Source organism: Silurus meridionalis, chromosome 18 (assembly GCF_014805685.1).
Source record: "Silurus meridionalis isolate SWU-2019-XX chromosome 18, ASM1480568v1, whole genome shotgun sequence".
NCBI lineage: Eukaryota > Metazoa > Chordata > Actinopteri > Siluriformes > Siluridae > Silurus > Silurus meridionalis.
Genome location: NC_060901.1, coordinates 3068513 through 3091990, shown reverse-complemented (window position 1 = coordinate 3091990; position 23478 = coordinate 3068513). Strand labels below are relative to the sequence as shown.

At 39.7% G+C, this 23478-nt stretch overlaps 1 protein-coding gene across 4 annotated transcripts in view; it reads right to left on the bottom strand.

Moving 5' to 3' along the window:
• The window catches only part of scube1 (signal peptide, CUB domain, EGF-like 1), an 89659-nt gene that overhangs the window by 35672 nt on the left and 30509 nt on the right, over positions 1-23478 (bottom strand). For all 4 annotated transcript variants that reach the window (XM_046873016.1, XM_046873017.1, XM_046873018.1 and 1 more), the window contains exons 5-6: positions 3551-3676; positions 462-578 (exon numbers count right to left, since the gene is read on the bottom strand). In XM_046873016.1, the coding sequence (XP_046728972.1) occupies positions 462-578; positions 3551-3676 (243 nt within the window). The remainder of the gene's footprint in view (positions 1-461; positions 579-3550; positions 3677-23478) is intronic.

Genomic DNA, 23478 nt, shown 5'->3' with positions numbered 1-23478 from the left:
TCAATATCATTATCGAGTTACTTAGGTATTAGCCAGATTAGCGTATATTGTAAGTAATTCGCTAATCAACAAGCTAACTTCGTTACATCGTACATTGAAAGATGTGAATTCAGCCATCACTGATGTTAGCTAACCAACTAGGTAACTTCTAATTTAAGTATATTTTGGTACATTTATTTGATTATCAGAACCGTTAGCTAAGTGCGCTGACTAGTAACTTAGCTTTTAGAGTGTATAATTAGTTAATGACTAGTTATTTGAGTAACTACACCTCATATGTGGTTCCTCATCAGCTATTTTGTTCACTGAGCTAGCTAGCTAACAGTTAGCTACCTTCACAGCTAGACATAACATAGATTATTAAAATTGATGACTGACTTTAATAACTTTCTTTTAGTGTGTGTGTGTGTGTGTGTGTGTGTGTGTGTGTGTGTGTGTGTGTGTGAAAGTGTATGACTTACCAATGCAGGTCTTGCTGTCTGAATGCAGAGCATATTTCTGATGGCAGCCGCACACTGGACCTGTGTCCGTGTCTTCACAGGTGTGTTGGCAGCCGCCGTTTCCATAGTTACACGTCACTGGTAATGCACAATGACCATGAGAGACCATGAGAGACATATACACACGGCATCACGTCTCAAACGCCCCATCACATCTCACACTCTCGACCACGTCTCACACGTTTCATCATGTCTCACGTGCTTCATCAAGTCTCACACGCTCCATCACGTCCCACACGCTCCATCACGTCTCACATGCTCCATCACGTCTCACACTCTCCATCACATCCCACACGCTAAATCACATCCCCCATGCTTTATCATGTCTCACACTCTCCATCACGTCTCACACGCTCCATCACGTCTCACACGCTCCATCACTTCTCACACGCTCAGTCACGTCTCACACTCTCCATCACATATCATAAACTCCATCACGTCTCACACGATCCATCACGTCTCACACGCTCCATCACTTCTCACACGCTCCATCACGTCTCACACTCTCCATCACGCCTTACACTCTCCATCACATCTCACACGCTCCATCATGTCTCACACTCTCTCTCTCTCTCTCTCTCTCTCTCTCTCTCTCTCTCTCTCTCTCTCTCTCTGTCCTGATGAATTTCTTCGTCATGTAAACAAAGTGAGTAAATCTTACATACATACAATTTAGTGCAAATGTTTACACCCCATCTACTGTTCTACTTTGAGATACTTTTACACATTTTTATATCTGTGACAAGTCTTTTTCTTTGTCTTTTGTTCTTTCTTTCTTTCTTGCTTTCTTTCTGTCTTGTGTTCTTTCTTTCTTACTATTCTTAATTTCTTTGTTCATTCTTCCATTCTTTCCTCCTTCCTTCAATCCTTTCGTTCTTACATATTACATTCTTTCTTTTTTCCATCCTCTCTTTCATTCTTTCTTTTTCTTTTGTTCTATCTGTCTTTTGTTCTTTGTTTTCTGACTTTTCGTACTTTTCTTCCTTTCTTTCTTTCTTTCTTTCTTTCTTTCGTTCTTTCTTTCTTTCGTTCTTTCTTTCTTTCGTTCTTTCTTTCTTTCTTTCTTTCTTCTTTCTTTCTTTCTTTCTTTCTTTCTTTCTTTCTTTCTTTCTTTCTTTCTTTCTTCTTTCCATCCTCTCTTTCTCATTCTAAAATTTGACTTGTATTTAGAATAAGAGTGAGAATGGGTTTGCAGTTGAATTTGAGTTGTGTAAACATGCTGTGGTATCTCCACACCTTGGCCAGTGCGCACTTCCGGATTGAAAGTGAGCATGTAGTGTTTATTATTGCATTAAAATGCTGAAATTGTTCCCACATACAGTGCGAAGTCATTCTTCAGTTAATCCCAAATCACCCCCCACTCGTTCTTTCAAAACACACCAGTGTTGCAAGTTTGCTCTTTTCCCACAAAGTGCTGGTCAAAACAGCATTCCATTATATCATAGCTGTGGGAAAACATTACACATATTAACCCTTTAATCTCAGGATCTTCCAGCGGCTCCAGGTTTTCACGTGTCCTGAATACACACCTGAAAAGCCCTCAGGATTTCTTCAAGCTGATAATGATTATTTCACATTAACGGAAATGTGTCTTTACACCATTATCCCACAATGATTCGCCAATAAACCTTTTATTCCTTTTTTATCCATTTATAGTTACCTTTAAGTATGTTAATTGATATAATTTATGTTATAGCAGCAAAACAGTCTGTTTACCAGCCTTTCTAACTTTTTTTCCGACTTTCCTATGAAGGAAACCTGTGAGTTTTATAAAGCACTGAAGACTCCTTCCACATAAAAATCTCATTACAGGAAAACTCTATTTACTATTGTAGAAAACTGCTGCTCACACCTCAAAATGATATTGTCAACACTTCAGAAACTTTTTAGCACAGTATCACGTTATGTGTCATCATTCAGTTACTACTGTAAAACGTAGACACTAATGGGAAATGGGAAATTCAGACCCAAATAAAAGGTAAATCTGGAACAGATGTTTAAAACTACAAATATTTTTATCTATTAATAATAAAAGGATTATGATGTTTTTTGTCTTATTAACTTATTAACTTTGATGATTTTTGTCTTATTCAGGAAAAATAATTATCATTGCACTGCCTCGAATACATTATTATTTGCACTGCCTCACTTTACCTGTATAGTAACGTCTTGATCTTTATTTATTATTATTATTTTATTTATTTATTTATTAAATATATATTTTTATAGCACCAGCACACCAACATCTCCTTGTACATGCAACCCATGAAATTTGGCAATAAAGATTATTCTGATTATGATGATGATGATTAGAGTTCGACTGATTAATCGTTTTTGCCGTTCGATCGGCACCAACAGTTGATTGCTATCACGCTATAATTATCATCACTATTGACATGCCAGACTGCACGCTGCACGAAGAGCGCTATATTATAATTATTATTTAAAATTTTAGCAATTATATAATTATATTTATTAATAAATATATACATATTTATTTCATTTGGCACATTTTTATGATTCAGTGCTGTTTCATGTTTGTTATAATGTTTAGTACCATTTTACGTTTTTTTAAATCCAGTATCCATTTTAAAAACTATCGGTTGATTAATAAGTTGACCTCTAATTATTATTATTATTATTATTATTTTTTTATTATAATTTCTTTTATTTTATTTTATTATTATTATTATTAGGACTTAACACGTAAAAAAAAATATTTTAGTTCAAATTTAATAACAATTTTCAATTAACAGAATTGAAAATATATAGATTGTATACTTTAGATGTATATTAATTAAAGTCAGGACCGAACAGCTGTAAAAATTCTCTGAAAAATAAATTTGCATAGTTTTTTTCCTTTCCATGAATATTTAAATATTGATTAAGTGAATATTTATTATTATTATTATTATTATTATTATACATAACCTGTCTACAGCAAAAGAAATGAATGTCTTCAAGAAAAAAAAAAATTAAAGTCATGTATATAGTCAAGCTGTCTTTTTTTTTTTTTTTCTTCTGAGGTGTGAACACAGCACGGTACGTACATCTGCAGTCCTGCTGGTTCTCGGCCAGTTCGAACCCCGGCCTGCACTCGCATGACACACCACCTTTTGGAGTCTCCCTACAGATGTGAGCACAGCCATGGTCCTTGTTCATGCAGTTCATCCCATCTGCAGGAGAAAAGAAAAAACAAGAAAGAAAGAGAAAAGCGAGAGAGAGAGAGAGAATGTGAGAGGGGGATTAATTTACAACTGAAAGACGTATGCACTCTGCACTACAAACAATCCTCGGCCAGGCTCCTGGAGATGGACGTGTTATGTGAGAGGTATAAATTAGCTTAATGTTTCTGCCACAGGACCCTTTGTACAAGCAGAAGTCCACTGACATTAACACTGACCCATGGATTCCAGGGTAAAAACCTTGCCCTGAATAACACCACATCCTTTCCTCCTCTCTCTTCTTCTCAAGAAGACATTCTGTAGTTCGTTTTTTTTTTTTAAAGGAAATACACAGAACACATGCACAGAACTTATACATTATTATTTGCAGGGGAAAAAGGTCGTGTCAATATTACAATATGTCTCAGTTTATCATAACATGATCATAGCTACAAGACGAAATATAAATAATAAACAAACAAAAATTCTGTATTACTGTGCAACAGTTGCTTTTATTGGGAGCAACAAATATTAAGCAGATCTTCATGGAGCTGGCTTTGTGCACAGGGGCGATGCCATGCTGGAACATGTTTGGGTCTCCTAGTTTATTTTGAAGTCAAATACGTAGGTCAGTGTTTAAGGCTCTGAGATACTGATCAGAAGGTCGATCAGTAACCCAATGGTCAATGCTCTGAGGTTTAAGCCCCGATATCGCCAAGCTGCAACTCTTGGGCCCTTGAGCAAGGCCCTTAACCCTCTGTGCTCAAGGAACGCTGCATCATGGCTGCCCCTGAGCTCTGGCCCCAGCATCCTAACATTACTGGTATTTGCGAATAAAGATATTCACTGTGTTTTAATGTACATGTGACAAGTATATGCATTTAATCCATCAGAAATCCAAAGACTGCAGATCGGAAAACGCTCTCCGTCCACACTGGGATTCTCGAAACCTGCTTGTCCGCACTCAAATATCTGAAAACGGTCACATCTTTATACTGTTTATAAATTCTTAATTTTCTTTAAGCGTTTATTCACTTTCTATTGCTTTTGCTATAAACAGGGTATGAAAGTGACAATCATTTTGCAGCTTCTTTCAAGCTGAATGTCTCACATCATCGAATGGGTCATGTGACAATGTAAAAGTACATTGTTTTGAAATATCTCTGTTTTTCCAATACATGGCAAAAAACATGTTTTTCAAAAACCAATGTGATCCCGTGCCAAAAAGAAAAAAACCCGCAATCTCAGTGTGGACAGAAAACCAAAACGTCGAGCAAAAATATGCATTTTTTCTTCAAATTTTGTCTTGATTCATATGATGTAACCTAAGAAGACAATCCCAACTGAGCGCAAAGGAAAAGTTCTTCCACAAACATCTGTGTATTTGGTTGTGAAGTTTCAGAAAGATGGTAGCTTAGTGGTTAAGCCATTGGACATCGGATCTGAAGGTCATGACTATCGCCAAGATGTCACTCCTGGGCCCCTGAGCAAGGCCCTTACAGCTGCTCGGCTGTATGAATGACATCATTGTACGTTGCTCTGGATTAGGGCGTCTACATAAATGTCAAATGTGAATGAAGTCATGAGACGTTTCAGAAAGGCTGAGAAACCCAAGCTGGAGTGCAGGAGACGCTAAACATAGTATGGAACCCCACAACACAGTTTCCCTCCTGAATTCATTCACTGCGTTCCTTTACCAAGGAAAAGGGCCACATGAAAGAATTACACAGAGGAGGTAAAAGGGTTGGAGACAGACCGAAAGAGGTCCTTGTCAGTCTCTAATGGGTGTCCTAACATTCTTATGATGGACAGACAATGAGCCTGAGAAACTGCATCAGGGTTCTCAGAGCTCAGGCTCCTCAGGAGCTCTTGGGTTGTTTGGAGGGGGTTGTGCCTTTTTGTTCTTCTGAGGGTGCCTTGATGTCCCTAATGATCATGCTTGCTTCGTTTAGAGGGCTCTGAAGCACAAAGGGACCACCTTGCCCTATTCATGTTAGCATGCATGTAAAGTGCGATGTTAAATTACTGTACAAGAAGAGTGACAGAACGAGACGTGTACTCGGCCGAGACGCCTCGTAACTCGCCAGATCTTTTCACAATCACTTTATTTATACAGGCCAGATGGCCTCACTAGCACGGATCCAACATGATTTACAGTCCAGATCAAGATTTAATCAAAGTTTCGCCAGGTGACCCGAGTTGGCGCCTGATCGCGTAGCACGAGCCCGAACGTTTCGCTGGGATAATTTATTTGAAGGAGTGAGCACAGGGCTAAAATGTCATGCGGGCCCTCGGCTCAGACTGCAGAGAAGTCAAATAAACTGAGAGGGAAACGGCGCTCCGCTCTGCTGAATCACCAAACACGGAGTGGGGCGCACCGGCTGGCCGCCGACTCCAACGACAAAAGACGGATTGACCAGGAAAGTTCGGCATCTCGGCCTCGTCTTGACACGAGCCCCATTCCCGGCGGAGTTTAAACGATGAAAACTTCGAGAGGAAGAGAAATGGGATAAGAAGCAGAGGGAGAGAGGAAAGTTAATATCTGTGTGAGGTGAAGCTTGACATCTGTTTGGACTGCAGATGTTGGAGAGTGCAAGAGTGCTGACAGTACGAAGGTGGGGGGCTTCGATAAGAAGCGCGAGAGAGCGAAAGACAGCACACTTTATCTGAGACATTTTATCCGCCTCTTCATATTTGCTGCTGTTGAACATTGAATTTTTCTTTCTAACCAATTAAAGGTGCATTCGGTCAAATTCCAAGATGAATTAAAGCACAAAACGTGATTTTTTTCAACTCCCTGATGCTTCTTTTTGCCATGCAAGGACTCAATGGAGGAATTGATGGAGCTCAGTGATTAAGGCTCTGATTTACTAATCAGAAGGTGAGGGAGTCAAGCTGCCACTCTTGGGGCCCTTAAGCAAGGCCCTTAACTTTTTGTGCTCCAGAGGGCGCTGTATCATTTCTGACCCCAGATAAATGTAACTATTTAACGATTTGCTGCTGTTGTACATCAAATCTTTCTTTCTACCAAACTAAAAGGTGCTTTAGGTCGAATGCCTTTGTCTTCTCCTTGATTCGTAGATCCCTATGCATGTACATGTGCACGAACCTCCGCCTCCCAGAATCTACAGAATCCATTCATTTCATTCTACCTGCTGAATTTTAGCTAGAAACACAAGATACACTGAAACTCCAGATAAGTCTGGTTCCTTTCAAGGTTTCTTCCTCATGACATCTAAGGAAGTTTTTCCTTCACCACAGTCGCCATGTCTGCTCATCAGAGATAAACACACATCGTTCACCTTAACTGCTGATTTCTGTAAAGCTGCTTTTAGACAATGTCTGTTGTGAAAAGCGCAATAGAAATAAACTTGACTTGACTTAAAGGAATAGGAAGCTCAGTGGTTAAGGGTCTGGGTTACTGGTTGGAGGATCAGTGGTTTAAGCCCCAGTATCGCCCAGCTGAAACTTTTAGGGCCCTTGAGTGAGGCCCTTAACCCTTTGTGCTCAACGGACACTTTATCATAGCTGACCATGTGCTTTAACCCCAGCTTCCTAACATTGCTGAAATATGTGATGAAAGAATTTTACTGTGCTGTAATGTACATATGATAAGTAAAAACAGCTTTTCTTTTGATTTTATATTCCACTAAACCCGTTTCTCTGCTTCACAGCACTGAAAACACAAACCTTACTTCAGCTCAGAAGTACAACACAGGCCATAATGCAATAGAGTGGTGAGTTTGAACATGTGTGTGTGTGTGTGTGTGTGTGTGTGTGTGTGTGTGTGTGTGTGTGTGTGTGTGTGAGAGAGTACCCATAAACTCACCACTTAAAAGAGCCCTTTCAAAACCGGTGCTTTGAAAAACCCGAATGTGATACAAAACGGAAAAGCTTTTTCCAAAGCCTTGTGTATAACAGTTTATACAACTGTTACACACACACACACACACAAACACACACACACACACACACACACACACTTTAACCACGGTGGCAACAAAGAGGCTTGTGCTGTAATAATAATAATAATAATAATAATAATAATAATAATAATATCAGGCATTCAAATAAGTTCGAAAGCATTAACATGGATCCCATAAAAATTCATACCAATTCATTAGGGGTAAAAATGGGAAAAATTGAGGAAGCCTGGGGTTATGTTCAATAGGGTTAAAGCTCTATAGCAGGAGATCTTCCACTCCAACTCATATAAAGCATATCTCCATGGAGGTGGTTTTGTGCACAGGGGCATTGTCAAGCTGGAAAAGTTTTGAGTTCCTGAGTACTCAAGTGAAGGATATTTATTTTTATATAAAGACATCCTATACGAATATGTGCTTCCAACTTTGTGGAAGAAACACACGGGTGGAAAAGTAGGTGTCCCAATACTTTTGGCGATATAAAAGTTCAAGAATATTTCTATTGCGCTTTTTACAATGAACACTGTCTCAAAGCAGCTTTACATAATTTAAGAATGAAGGTGAATGATGTGTGTTTATCTCTGATGATGAAGACTGGAGCGACTGTGGTGAAGGAAAAACTCCCTTAGATGTTATGAGGAAGAAACCTTGAGAGGAACCAGACTCAAAAGGGAACCTCATCCTCATTTGGGTGACATCAAGAGTGTGATTATAAATCATTAAAACAACACAAAACACTGGAGAGTGAGAACTAACATGAGTGTGTGATTATGAGTGATGTTCTTTCTACAGTCTTATACAGTCAGTTAACATTATGGAACCAGGAGCTACTGAGCAACTCATAAAATAGCTCAACATTTGAGATCATCACAGATCCAACACCAGCTTCTCCATACCAGAGCCTTTAAACACTTAAAGAGGTCCAGTGTTTAAACACTACATGAAGTGTGATCCAAAGGGTGCTGGTTCGTCTCTAGATGGTGTTTGTGTATGTAGTGTATGTGAACTACATCTGAAACCAAAAACACACAACTTCCTAATATATGATGGTTTCTTAAAAAAAACAACGCAATGCTAAGCAGATTGAGAAAAAGACGTGAATCCAGGCGGAGCTCTGAAAGTGAACTAATTTTTGACATGTAAACATTTAGAAACTCTACGCCATGCCAGATGTTTAGCGTGAGACGTAAAGCATTGTAATTGGTTAAGATGTTCTAAGGACGGTACGGTGAACACTAGGTGTGTCCCGGAATAGTGAAAGACTCAGTGCTTCAATAGGAGGAGCCTGATTTCACTCCCAATCTCACAGTCAAATCTTCACAGAGGTCTTATGAAACGAGGATCATACCATTTCGGTTATATGGGGGTGACACGTGATTTCACATAGAACCTGTGTTTTTCTCCCAATAAGTTAACATACAGCCTATTCTGATAATACTGTAAGTTAATATGTGAAAAGAAAGGTTTTGATAAATGATTTTAAAGTGCGTGAATAAATCCAACTCCCCCTTGACAGATCGAAGTTTCCCTTCCCATGAGCCCTGAGCCACACAGGAGCATCTTGGCAGCAGGGAGTGAAATATTGAACAATGTCTGGGAGATTCTATAAGGGTTTTTTTCTGTTCTAATAAATTCAGTAAAATCATTTGTCACGCATTTGTGGCCTTTCAGCATCTATTTATTCATTTTTTTAGGTTTATTGATCCAAAATGGTTTTTTTGTTTGTTTTACATTTTCTTCTGTCTGTAATGTTCTGTACATCGTGGCTTTTAAATGTTATAAGGGATCGTTTTTTCCAATACCTGTTGTCGTCGTCGTTGTCATCCAGCCCCCGAAACCCCCCCAACATCCGCCCAAAACACACACACACACACACACACACACACACACACACACACACACACACATTATTTAACTAGGTAAATCCTTAGTCATAGACACCCCCTGGTGTAGACCAAAATTCTTATTGTTATACATGGAAATGATACACATGTGCCATATGTTCTAGTGCCTGCTGTAGTATTTTAGGAGGAAATATTTTATACTGCTCTGCCTTTATGTAACGTCTGAGCACGGAACTTGAATGTTTCACACACACACACACACACACACACACACACACACACACACACACACAAAAGATCCCCCTTTTCCCATCCATCCTTTTGTAAATGCCATTTTAATTGAAATCTGTCAGACTCTCTCTCTCTCTCTCTCTCTCTCTTTCTCTCTCTCTCTCTCTCTCTCTCTCTCTCTCTCTCTCTCTCTCTGTCCACACACAATGCTATAGGTACTAAGCCATGCATTTCAATGAGAGTCTATTTTCACCAGGCACCATTGATGCCCTTCAGCTGAGAAACGTCCTTTCCAATAAACTTCCCAAGCTCTTCTTTAAACACAAACTCTCTCTCTCTCTCTCTCTCTCTCTCTCTCTCTCTTTCACTCTCTCTCTCTCTCTCTCTCTCTCTCTCTTTTCCATCTCTCTCTCTCTCTCTCTCTCTCTCTAGCTGGCTATATTAAGCTCTCACACACATAGACAAAACACACACACACCACACACACACACACACACACACACACACACACACACACACACACACACACAAACTGGACATTCATATGGATTTCCTCAACACTTTCCACAACAAGACCACTGAACATTTGTGATGTCAGCATGAGTGGATAATGCTCATGTGTGTGTTTGTGTGTGCGCTTATGTGTGTGTGTGTGTGTGTGGGGATAGAGATTTGGATGTTTACAGAGACAATGTGACTTTAGAAAACACACTGTCTCTCTCTAAAACACACACACACACACACACACACACACACACACACACACACACACACACACACACACACACACACACACACTCTAGTGCAGATGCCTCATCGTCCAGGGTTCAAGACACAAACAAGCTGCTTTAACTCTAGTTAGGAACAAAGTTAGACACACACACACACACACACACACTCATTCTATTTACACACGCTTTTCCAGCACGTAATGGCGTGGTGCAATTACTAACCCGCTATCGAGTTCCACCAATTTAATCCAACCCAATTCTGAGTGTTTTCTCAGGAGGTTGTGGGATGAGGACTTCTGATTACTGAGTCATTAACCGAACCACCAAACCTGCTGCTCAATATCATAAATTAGTAATCACCTAATTTGAGACACTGAATCAAATACATGCTGAGCATGTCAAAAGTGTGGAAACACCTCGTCTATTATGGTATTTGAGACACGGGTATGTTCCTATTGTCTCTATGCAGCGAACTCAGTGAAAGGCAAAAAAAAAAACGCACAAGGACACTGAATCAGTGGAAGAAGGTTTTGTAGACAGATTTGGCATTTGTGTCTCTAACAGAAGAACTTGTGTAAGATGGAGAACAGGAGAGAAGATGTGATCAGACTCCCTCACCCCCCACACTCATACATGGAGCTGGAAGCTTAATGGTCTGGGGTTTGTTTTAGAGCACGGAAGTTTAGAGAACTATTCCGGGTGAAATGAACCAACATGGAAACCATTCCATACTTCAACACCATGAATTTAGTCTCATTGGAACCTGCCCAGTTACTGCACATGAATCTGGACATTTATAGATTTAATTTTTAATAGAACTCACTATATTGACATAAGTATTGGGACACCTCACTTTTCCAGCCATATGTGTTTCTTCCCTACTCTTTTTTCCAAATATTACAATGAAATAATAGATATTACAATGTAGGATAATCCTTGGATGTAGTAGAATAAATGTTTTCGCTTTACTTAAACTAGGAGTCTCAAACCGGTTCCAGCATGACAATGCTCCTGAGCACAAAGCCAGCTCCATGAACATATGCTTCACATGGGTTGGAGTGGAAGATCGCCTGCCATAGAGCTTTAATAAATATATAAAAGTGTAAACCAGCAGCGGTTGTAAGTTCCCCTCAGTGCTAATATTTAATCATATATTTATAAACAGAGGAAGACAGCGGTAAAGCAACCAGTGCCCAGTTACCATCAGCACCTCCATTGTGCATTTCCGTGTGTGTGTGAGTTTAGCCAACGTTCTACCATTTTACCATGAAACCTCAGAAAAAGAAGATTACAGACTTTCCTGTACATCCCAAAGCCAAAGCAAGAGCTTTTAGCAAGAAATCATTCGTCATGTTAGAATAAACTCTGATAATGACTAACACACACACACACACACAAACACACACACACACACTGGTCAATATATACATTCGTGAGTCGTCGCTATGGTGACTGGTAGTAATGGAGGGGAAAACAATGAAGCGGAGATAATTGAGACGACTGCACAAGAGTACACCGGGAAAAGGTGCTTTCGCTTCAAAATAATGTTAATACTTAGCAAGTAGAGGTGTGTGTGTGTGTGTGTGTATGTGTGTGTGTGTGTGTGTGTGTGTGTCTCCTGGGCTTCCTAATGCATTATGATGTTTTTGTTCATGCTGTATAGACTCTCACTCGCACTCTGCCTTTTTTTTGGTAGTCATTTGCAGAACCATCGTGACTTTTCACATCACTGTCTAATCACTACATACTATACAATTTTATTTGTATAGCGCTTTAACAATGGGCATTGTCCCAAAGCAAAGTGGCAAGGAAAAAACTCCCTGAGATAACATGAGATAGAAACCTTGAGAAAAACCAGACTCCAGACCAAAGGGAACCTCATCCTCATCTGGGAGGCTCCAAATATCAATTCATTACAGATCTAATATTTCTGAGGTGTAAAGTTTATTTATATGTCCTCAACTGCAGAACTGTTCATGCTGTTTATAAGGTATTATAGACTTATACTGTAGTATACTTCATATTAAATTACATTACAAATACATCCTGAAAGCTCTTGAGTTGCTCAGTTACTTCCTGGATCTATATGATCTCTTTATTGAATATTCATGGATCTAAATGACCTCTGTATTGGATATTAATGGATCTATATGATCTCTCTATTGAATATTCATGGATCTACATGATCTCTGTATTGGATATTAATGGATATATATGATCTCTCTATTGGATATTAATGGATCTATATGATCTCTCTATTGAATATTCATGGATCTATATGATCTCTCTATTGGATATTAATGGATCTACATGATCTCTGTATTGAATATTAATAGATCTATATGATCTCTCTATTGAATATTCATGGATCTATATGATCTCTATATTGGATATTAATGGATCTATATGATCTCTGTATTGAATATTAATAGATCTATATGATCTCTCTATTGAATATTCATGGATCTATATGATCTCTGTATTGGATATTAATGGATATATATGATCTCTCTATTGGATATTAATGGATCTATATGATCTCTCTATTGAATATTCATGGATCTATATGATCTCTATATTGGATATTAATGGATCTATATGATCTCTCTTTTGGATATTCATGGATCTATATGATCTCTGTATTGGATATTAATGGATCTATATGATCTCTCTATTGGATATTAATGGATCTATATGATCTCTGTATTGGATATTAATGGATCTATATGATCTCTCTATTGAATATTCATGGATCTATATGATCTCTATATTGGATATTAATGGATCTATATGATCTCTCTTTTGAATATTCATGGATCTATATGATCTCTGTATTGGATATTAATGGATCTATATGATCTCTCTATTGGATATTAATGGATCTATATGATCTCTGTATTGGATATTAATGGATCTATATGATCTCTCTATTGAATATTCATGGATCTATATGATCTCTGTATTGGATATTAATGGATCTATATGATCTCTCTTTTGGATATTCATGGATCTATATGATCTCTCTATTGAATATTCATGGATCTAAATGATCTCTGTATTGGATTTAAATGGATCTATATGATCTCTCTATTGGATATTAATGGATCTATATGATCTCTGTATTGGATATTAATGGATCTATATGTTCTCTCTATTGGATATTAATGGATCTATATGATCTCTCTATTTATTATTATTGGATTTATATGATATCTGTATTGGATATTAATGAATCTGTATGATATTTGTATTGGATATTCATTGATCTATATCATCTGGTAATTGGATCTTCATGGATCTATATAATCTCTGTATTGGATCTTCATGAATCTATATCATTTGTTTATTGGATATTCCTGGATCTATATGATCTCTATTGGATATTTAATCATCTATATGATCTTTGTATTGGATTTTCATGGATCTATAATCATCTATTAATTGGATATTCCTGGACTATATGATCTCTATATTGCATATGAGCTTTTACAGAGTGAAATAGTGCTGTAGGATCATGGATCATCATCACCATCATCAAGTTCGGAACTTTGAATGGCAGAACAGGTCCGAGTGACTGACGGGACTGATGACAGACGCCGTCTATAGGACAGTGTCAAGCTGAATGACTCTGAAAAGCTCCCTCTTATAGTAACACACACACACACACACACACACACACACACACACACACACACAGGAGCCCAACCTCCAATAGTTTCCAGCCATGAACTCTGGCCTGGGTGCCAGGATTCCACAGCTCAAGCAGGATGTTTGCAGGGGACACAGTGTGAAAGTGTGTGTGTGTGTGTGTGTGTGTGTGTGTGTGTGTGTGTGTGTGTGTGTGTGTAGTTTGACCTCGTTGGGACATTTTTTATCTCCTAAGAATTTTTATTTGAAATTATCCCAAGGATTGTTTAACAAAAATGTGTGTGTGTGTATGTGTGTGTGTGTGTGTGTGTGTGTGTGTGTTTATGTTCACAAAGCTTGCCTAATTATGTGTGACACATCTATAAACACATATACGCATGTACAGCAGCCTGATTTCTCAGCATTGCCACTTCTGCATTAAATGAAAGTAAAATTTTGATCAGCAGCGTGCGTAAGCATGTGCGTGCATGTTTGCATTTGTGTGTGTGTGTGTGTGTGTGTGTGTGTGTGTGTGTGTGTGTGTGAGTGTGTGTGTGTGTGTGTGTGTGTGTGAGTATGCGCCTCGCCACAAAATCCAAATAAACACACCGGGCTCCTGCACTCAATCATGTTTGTCCTGCTGTTTGTTTTTCCCTTTGTCCTTCCTGCGCTGTCCTTTAGCGCAGGTCAGAGACGACGAAAAAGGAGGGAGGAAAAAGAACGAAAAAACAAGACGACCAAATCAGGACATGGGGACCAAACCATAAACACAAACAAAACCCAAAACAAATTTCCTCACAAAAGGACAAAAAAGGTCTAATAGGAACGTCTTCAGCTCCCTAACACTGCAATGTAGGATGACCTATAAACACCAGTCAGTGTTATAGAAGGTGTATGGCCTAGATGTGTGTATGTGTGTGTGTGTGTGTGTGTGTGTAGTCTTGCCAGGTCATTTGCTCATAAATCATCAGTCAGCATTGCTCCAGTACCGTCCAAACAGCAGCATCGGCGCCACCGTTAGCCCTCGCATTAATAAAGCGCCTCTCTATCAGTAAAATGGACAGAGAGACAGAGGGAAACATAGAGCGACAGACAGACAGACAGACAGACCTAGATGGAAAAAAGGGCATTTATAGGTAGACCTGGAGCCATCGGAGTCACCCAGACTTAGAAGAGCTTTGAAGGATCTCACATGCACTAGCATTCCTGCACCCACACACAATCACTAATGCACACAGCCAAATCCCTGGTAGCAAGAGCTGATTTAGAACAAACGTCCAGAAGTGACAGCCGAAAACACACACACACACACACACACACACACACACACACACACACACACACACACACATTTGACTCGACCGACCTGCTCTGTTTGAGGGTCTTTTCCTTCTAAACATTTAAAAAAACAGAATAGAAACCGAGAATCTGGTTTCACCTCGGCATGATAACACAGGAAATCTATTCACAACAAACTCTTACTTACTCTTCACTTTTCACGATAAAACAACACGTATAACGAAGGAACCAAGAGATTTACTGATCTGATCTGGAAAATAGATTATGGTGAGAAAAAAAGTAAAAACAAATAAAAATGAAATCTAATTATAATACACTATAATGACAAAAGTATGATGTGGTTCCACACTTTTCTTCCCAACTGTTCCAACAAATAAATGTGTTCTTGGATTCTTGTTAGCATCAAATTGGAAGATCTGCTTTCCATGTAAATATTGTGTGTGAGCACCATTGTTATGTAGCGCTGCCTTAATCCTCCTGAACATTGAATTCACCAGAGCTGCACAGGTTGTTGCTGGGATCCTCTTCCACTCCTCCTTAATGACATCACAGAGCTGCTGGATGTTAAACACATGGAGCTTCTCTACCTTCCGCTTGAGGATCCCACAGGTGCTCAATAGGATTCAGGTCTGGAGACATGTCTGGCCACTCCTTCACCTTCACTTTCCTCAGCAAGGCAGTTGTCATCATGGTGGTGTGTTTGGGGTCGTTATTATGTTGGAAAACAGCAGTTCAGACCAGTTTCTTAAAGGAGGGCATCATGTTCTGCTTCAGAATGTTACAGAACATGTTGGAATCCATGTTTTCCTAAATGAACTGCAGCTCCCGAGTACCAGCAGCACTCATGCAGCCCCAGACCAATATACTACCACCACCATGCTCGACTGAAGGTAAGACACAATTTTCTTGGTTCTCCTCACCTAGGTGTCACCACACACGCTGCCAAACCACAGGACATGGTTCCAGTAATTCATGCCATTTGACAGGTTGTCTTCAGCAAACTGTTTGCGGTTTTCTTGTGAGCAGCTTCAGAAGAGGCTCCTTCTGGGACGACGGCGTGTGTATGGTCTGATCACTGTCAAGCAGACCTTCTGCTTCTACCTCTAAAGCAATGCTGCAGCACTCATGCGTCTGTTTTATAAAGCAGCTTCTGCACCTGACGCACAGCACGAGGACCCGACTTCTTTGATGGACCCTTGTGAGGTGTGTTCTGAGTGGAACCCATCTCAGAAAACCTCTGTATGACCCTAAAGACTACTGTAACTCAGTTTCAGTGTGTTTCTGATCTTCTTACAACAATTCTAATTCTCAAATCCTCAGAGAGTCTTTACCACCATGAGGTGCATGTTGAACATCCAGTGGTCAGTATGAGAGAATTGGACTCAAAGTAGCAAATTTTAACTGCTCGAATACAAGATACACACATTGTCAAGCAGACAAAATCATAAACATGATGAATAGGACGTGTGGCTTTGCCTGGTTATGGTCACTGAGGGTGGACTCACTTTTGTTGGTGGTTATTTAAACAATAATGGCTGTGTTTTGAGTGATTTTCAGAGAACAGTAAATCTGTACTGATATACAAACTGCACATTGATACTCCAAAATATATCCACGTTTCATTTCTACAGAATAGTGACTTTTACTAAAATAATTTTGTGAGATACTGCACATGTGGAATGTGATGTTCAAAAAGATACACATGCCCAATCACATACCATATAGTGCAGTAAGAACATACTAGAAACCTATGCTCTTGAAGAAATCTAATGAAGGTATATAGGATGTGAGAAATGAAATGGAAAACTGAAACAAACTGGAGAAATGTTGGTTTTATGGTTCTTGAACCCACATTTTATTATCTTCATTCATTTTTAGTATCCACTTTATCCTGGTCAGGGTTGTGCTAGATCCAGAGCCTGTCCTATTCTCTCAGGAATAATGAATAGATGAGAAAAAGCCTAGAAAACTTTTTGCTAGGATAGTCATGAGAATGTTGTTGATAGGATTGTTAAAGAGCAACTGAGCTACCAGCACACAGGCGATGAATCTTACAGTATATGCAATAGAAAGGCATCATGAAAGCTGAACCGAGACACAACAGGTTTATTTCATTACTGTCACCAGAACGTAAAGTATACATATACAGCATTTCTTTTTTTAACCATGTAAAACTGAGAAGTTTTTGGGTCAGCTATAAAGAATGTTCTAGAAACACAACACATAGCCCCCTGTTATTACTCGTCCTAGTATACCAGATTTGGTACTACGTCCATGGAGGGTAAAGAGATAAACGGTGCGTTCTGCATTGGCTTTAAAAACAGCCTTCTCAGTTTACCAGCATCCTTGCCAGCATCTCATCACCATGTCTAGCCTCACAACCTTGTGTTGCAGACTCGCTCTGATGGCAAACAACCTCCACTCCTCCCAAAATTCCCAATTTACAACCAACTGCCAATTGGCAGAATCTCTGTGGTTGAGCTGAGAGCATATATTATTTTCACAACATGAGGGGATATCTAATGGCATATTTAAAGGTCCGGGTACTGATTTCCAAATGCTGTGTTCGGTTCAACCGCTAAGCATTTTTTCCTTAAAGTTAGGAATGCGAAAAAACCTCATCAAATGGCGAAACTAACCCATGGTGCTTAGATGTACGGTGCAGCGGAGGACTGCTGGCTTTCATTCGTATGATTATCTCAGCTTAAAGTAAACACTCTTTTCAAACAAACGACCTTCGTTTAACAGAAAGTCTCAATCCATGACCAAGAACTACTTTTACTTTAATAGATGTGAAAAACAGATTTGGGAGCAGTTTTTTTTTTCCATTGTCCATCTTTAAAGAGTAAAAAGTGACAGCTGTAGGAAGGAATACTAATTGAAATTATAAACAGAAATAAGGCCTATCTAATATACGGGGAGTTTTTGCCTGTAGAGGATCCATTTCACTAAATACCAGTAACATCTGCACGCTTTTTTAATTAAAAAAATGAATCCAGAGATTGAAATATAAACAGACGAGACTCTCTCAATATGTTGTGAGATGTTACTCTTTCAGGATGGATTTGGATTGTAATTAATTTTAACAGTCTGCTACAATGGCTTAGAAAAACAGTTTATATGAAGAGCATTTAAGCGCTCATTACTGTACTCCTCAACAATGATGGAACTTTAATGAATGGACATTCGGTGCCACCCAGATGAGGATGAGGTTCCCTTTTGAGTCTGGTTCCTCTCAAGGTTCCTGCCTCATGAAGTCTCAGGGAGATCCCAGTATATCTTTAGTATCATTATTATTTGTAGTAGTATAAATATACAGTCACTATGAACAGTTTTACACTAAAGTCTCCACCAATAAGGAGTTGATAACCTCAACCTCAAAGATGGAACTACCCAAGTGAGGACGGGTTTCCTTTTAAATCTGGTTCCTTACAGTGTTTCTTCTTTTTTCTTGCCAAAATCACCACTGACTTGGTCATTTGGGGCAAATTTATGAATCAAAATTGTATATTTGTGATCAGTTTATTTCTGTAAAGCTGCTTTGGGACAATAGTAATTGTAAAAGCTAAATACATATAAAATAAAATTGAATTGATTTATTATTTAGTTGTATCAGAGTGGGTGATTTACAGGAACCTTTCTGGAAAACATCTGGACACTATGAATATTAAGGCATGCCTCCTGGTTTGGTCAGTGCTCCTTTCAAGAAACGGGTTGCCTTTGAGAAATATCTAACAGCTTACCCTGATGACATATTTACAGATGTCAGTGTCTGTGCCCACATCCAGCATCGTACTTAAACAAACAAACCGAGTTTCCTAATAGTCAGGTGATGAACTCCAGGCTCCGGCACATGACCAAACACTCACAAGCAAACTATCCATGTTCATGTTCACTCTGATTACTAATCACACACACACACATGTTCCTCATCAGGATCATAACATCATGAACTACATAAACTTTGGACTGGTGAATACACTTTGCACTCTGCTGTAAAGTCTAGTTGCAGCTTCAAAGCTTGCGATGTAAATGAACCTAAAACCCATAGGCTTCCCAGTTTAGTGCTCTATTTAGTCTAGTCTGACTTTACTAACACCCCTGTGTCTGAATGAACACAAATTTCCACATGCACACTCCAAAACAGACAGACAGACAGACAGACAGACAGACAGACAGACAGACAGACAGACAGACAGACAGATAGATAGATAGATAGATAGATAGATAGATAGATAGATAGATAGATATACAGTATCTCATACCACATACCATAATTTGCTCAGCCTGCCTTTGTACATTAAACGTGTTCTGTTCTTAGATTTTATGATGCACTAATAACTGCTTGGGTTGCATATTGGTGCCAAGATTCCTGGTCTGATCTTTAGCTCGGGTTCTTGTGGTGTTTGTCTGTGTGGGTTTCATCTCTCCATCCAAGATGAATTACTCACACTTATGATTGAAGGAAGGAAGGAAGGAAAGAAGGAAGGAAAGAAGGAAGGAAGGAAGGAAGGAAGGAAGAAAACATGGAGTGTGTGTTTGCATGGTGGTCTGAACTGGACTAAAGTCCTGTATTAAGTATGTATTCCCACCTTCTACTCTGTGCTCCCAGCATGACTTTCGGATTCACTCCAACCCTGACGAGGTGAAAGTCATTGCTGTAAGCGAGTGAGGTTCAGTAGTTCTAACAGTTTTCTAACCAGTTTTTGTAACACCAGCACAAACTTTTTTTTATTTAATGAAAGTGAAAAAAAAAAGATTCTTATTGTTCTTCTCTTATTAGTGTAGCTTGGGATTATAAGGCCACTCCTCATCCTGGCATCCAAACAGAGCGCTCACAATCTATTTCCTGGGGAGAACAATATTAAGCTGTAGCGTCACTGTCATGAAAATGACACATATTTGGATTCAAGATCAAAGCTGGACGTTAACACGGACCACCATAACAACGGAGCCCCAAAGGATTGGGGGATCTACACACTAGATTTTGGAGTGTGCTCATGGAGACTTGGGGGCGTGAATAAAGTCAGGTACTGATGTAGATGAGGAGGTGAGGAAGCCTGGGGTGCAGTCAGAGTTCACATTCCTCTTGTTCAATAGGGTTGAAGATCTATAGCAGGAGATCTTCCTTTCCAATCAATGTAAAGCAGATCTTCATGGAGTTAAAGTAATTATGGTGTTTTCAATTATGTAAATAATCAGGACACCTAAAAGGTACTTTTGCTACGTTTCCACACGGACGGTTTTAAATGCCGGATGTGTGCAGCGTCACGGATTTGATCGGATCTTCGGCTATGCTTTGAAATGTGATTCATTCGTGGAGATGCGCATCCCTCATGTATAAGAGCGTGCTGGAAAGTGTGCAGCGTTAACAGAGCCACAGTCTTTCTCCAGCAGACGGAGGACGGCGCCGAGGACACGCACTCGCACAGACACACGCCTCAGACGATGGGCCTGAGTGCTGAGAGACGGACTGTAAACATCCAACATGCACACGGCAACACGCATCCACGGAGACACGGCTGTCAACCAGGAGTGTGTGTGATGAGTGACGGTTCGTGGTGCTGAGGTTCAATGTGTGAAAAAGGCTTGTGAGTGCATGTGTGTGTGTGTGTGTGTGTGTGTGTGTGTGTGTGTGTGTGTGTGTGTTTAGACTGTTTAGGTGTATATGTGACATGCTGATCAGTTACATTAGACATGTTTCCCACAAACACACATCTTTGCAGCTTTACACACACACACACACACACACACACACACACACACACACACACACACACACACACACACAAAGCGTTACTTCTTAGTTAAATATATCCCTGAGAGATGCATACACAGTTGCGTAGTTATGAACTTCCCAAAAAGCAAACACCCAATACATCTATTTCTGTATATTTCTCTGTTTTTCCTCACGCCACTCTTTTATTTTCACTTTATTTCTCCACTCTATCCCTCCATTACTTTTCCAGAGTGGAACTGGGTTTGTCCATTCTGAAAATATCTCAGCAGTCAGACCTATAAGTATTGGCACCTCACAAACGGAGGTCTTTTTTCTTTTTTTAGTTTCAAAATGATCACCACTTCATCCACTTTTTTGGTGAAGCTGTTCATAGGATGAGACATCAACAGTAAATATTCCTGCAACTTCTTCCTGCCAATTCCTGACTTTTTATGTCAGTCATCTGACTTGGGCAGATCGACACCCGTGTGTCTTGAAGGGTCTTCTGTTCTGATGTTTTTTCTTCACAACGTTTGACCAACAAAACAAAAATTGAACATGAATGTGTCAACAAGCATTGATCAGTAAACTGAATATTGAACCTGAATAAAATGGAATTGAATTGAATACCGCCTCATATCTAAACAGGAAGTAGTTAAAAAATCAGCAGCAGGTCCTGAACTTCAGTAGCAAATTTGTAATAGTTTTATCTTAGTTTTGGAAGAAAGTGATATGAAGGGTGGCAATAATTCTGCCGTTTATTGTAAAATAAATAAAAAAGAAAAATAAATAAGACAGACAGTTTTTTTGTATTTGCTAATTTTTTTTTACATAAATTTAAAAAGAGAGAGAGAAAGAGAGAATAGAAAGAGAGAGAGAGAGAGAGAGAGAGAGAGAGAGAGAGAGAGAGAGAGAGAGAGAGAAGGATAAAAGAAAGAGAGCAAATGAGAGTGAGAGGAAAAAAAATATTTTTGTTAAGTTCAGGTCTGGTGTAAAGTGCAATTTTTCCTCTTCCAAAACACAGAGCTTCTCCACAACACCACACAATCTCAAACATCTTCAGCTCCACCACACTCTTATACACATTCAAATCAACCACAATCCTTGATTTTATGAACTGGGAGAAGATTCTGAAGGCATCACAGTCAGCATTAAATAAAATTATTTAGCTGCCAGATATTTCTGTTCACAGAGACGATACAGTGTGAAACCCAATTTTACAGTGTCTCTACTCTGGTTTAATATTATCATCAAAACCAAGAACATTTCTCCACTGGGTGTCTACCTTCCCACTCAGTTTCTTGTTTAAAACCTTAACACAGTCCCTGTAGCGCAGATTCCCAGACACTGTCCTAAACTTCATCTCCCCTTCACCCCAGCACTCCAGGAAGGGGCCTCCATACCCATCGTCCAGCTGAGGAACGGGTTTCTCCTCTGCAGGATTGGTTTCGCCAATTTTGTAGTCCTTCAGCTGAACGTGCTCCTCCTCTGTTTTCATGCAGGTCTGTCCCTGCGACGTTCACCAGCTCCCGGAGTGTGCCGATCTTTGAGAAGATCAGAGCTCTGGACAGTGTGGGGGTGGTCGCACCGGAGATGTCCAGACGACTTCTGTAGACCAGGGGCTCCTCCAGCAGCCAATGTAATGCTTCACAACCCTTAGTCTGTTTTTTAAAAAAGTCCATATTTTTTATAACGCCCATGGTAAAAGACTAGTAGTCCAGAAACATCCAGTGTGTGGGTCCATTAAAATCAAAGTTCTGTCAAGTCCCAGTCCTCCCACCAAGTCTACTAGCTGCTGTTCTCCAAACCAGGTTCCTTGGACCTGTTAGGAGTCTCTGGATGAACTGGAGGCAAAATGCTGCAGCTCTGCTGGCGAGATGAACCAACCCTTGCGCCCCTTCCTCCTTGGGCAGATGGAGGACACTCTGCGGAATCCAGTGCAGACCATCCCAGAAGAAATCCACGAGCAGGGCATAGATGTTTGCTAGCAGGTTTGACGGCTTGTGCCAGAGAGACAGCGTTGTCAGGTTGTTTATCACCAGCGTTCGCCCCCTGTAGGACATCTTTGGAACCAGCTGCTTCCACCTGCTCAGTCTTCCCAGTTTAATTTAAAAAATCATGACTCCCCAGGTAGACACCCAAGAATTTAAAGCTGCCTTTTTTCCACACCAGGCCTCCTGGGAGTGTCGGCACCCCACCTTCCCACTCCCCAACTAAAACTGCTTCACTCTTTACCCAGTTTACTTTTGCTGATGATAAAAACTCAAAGTCTTTTAAAACATCAATTTAAACATTCACCTCAGACTGAAATCCCACCGTTTTAGCCAGGTCATCTGCATATGCTGACAGTTAAGGTGAAGCATTAGCGTGTGGAATATTAAAACCAGAAAGAAGATTTCTTTGGTTGATTAAAAAAGGTTCACTAGCTAGAGTGTACAGC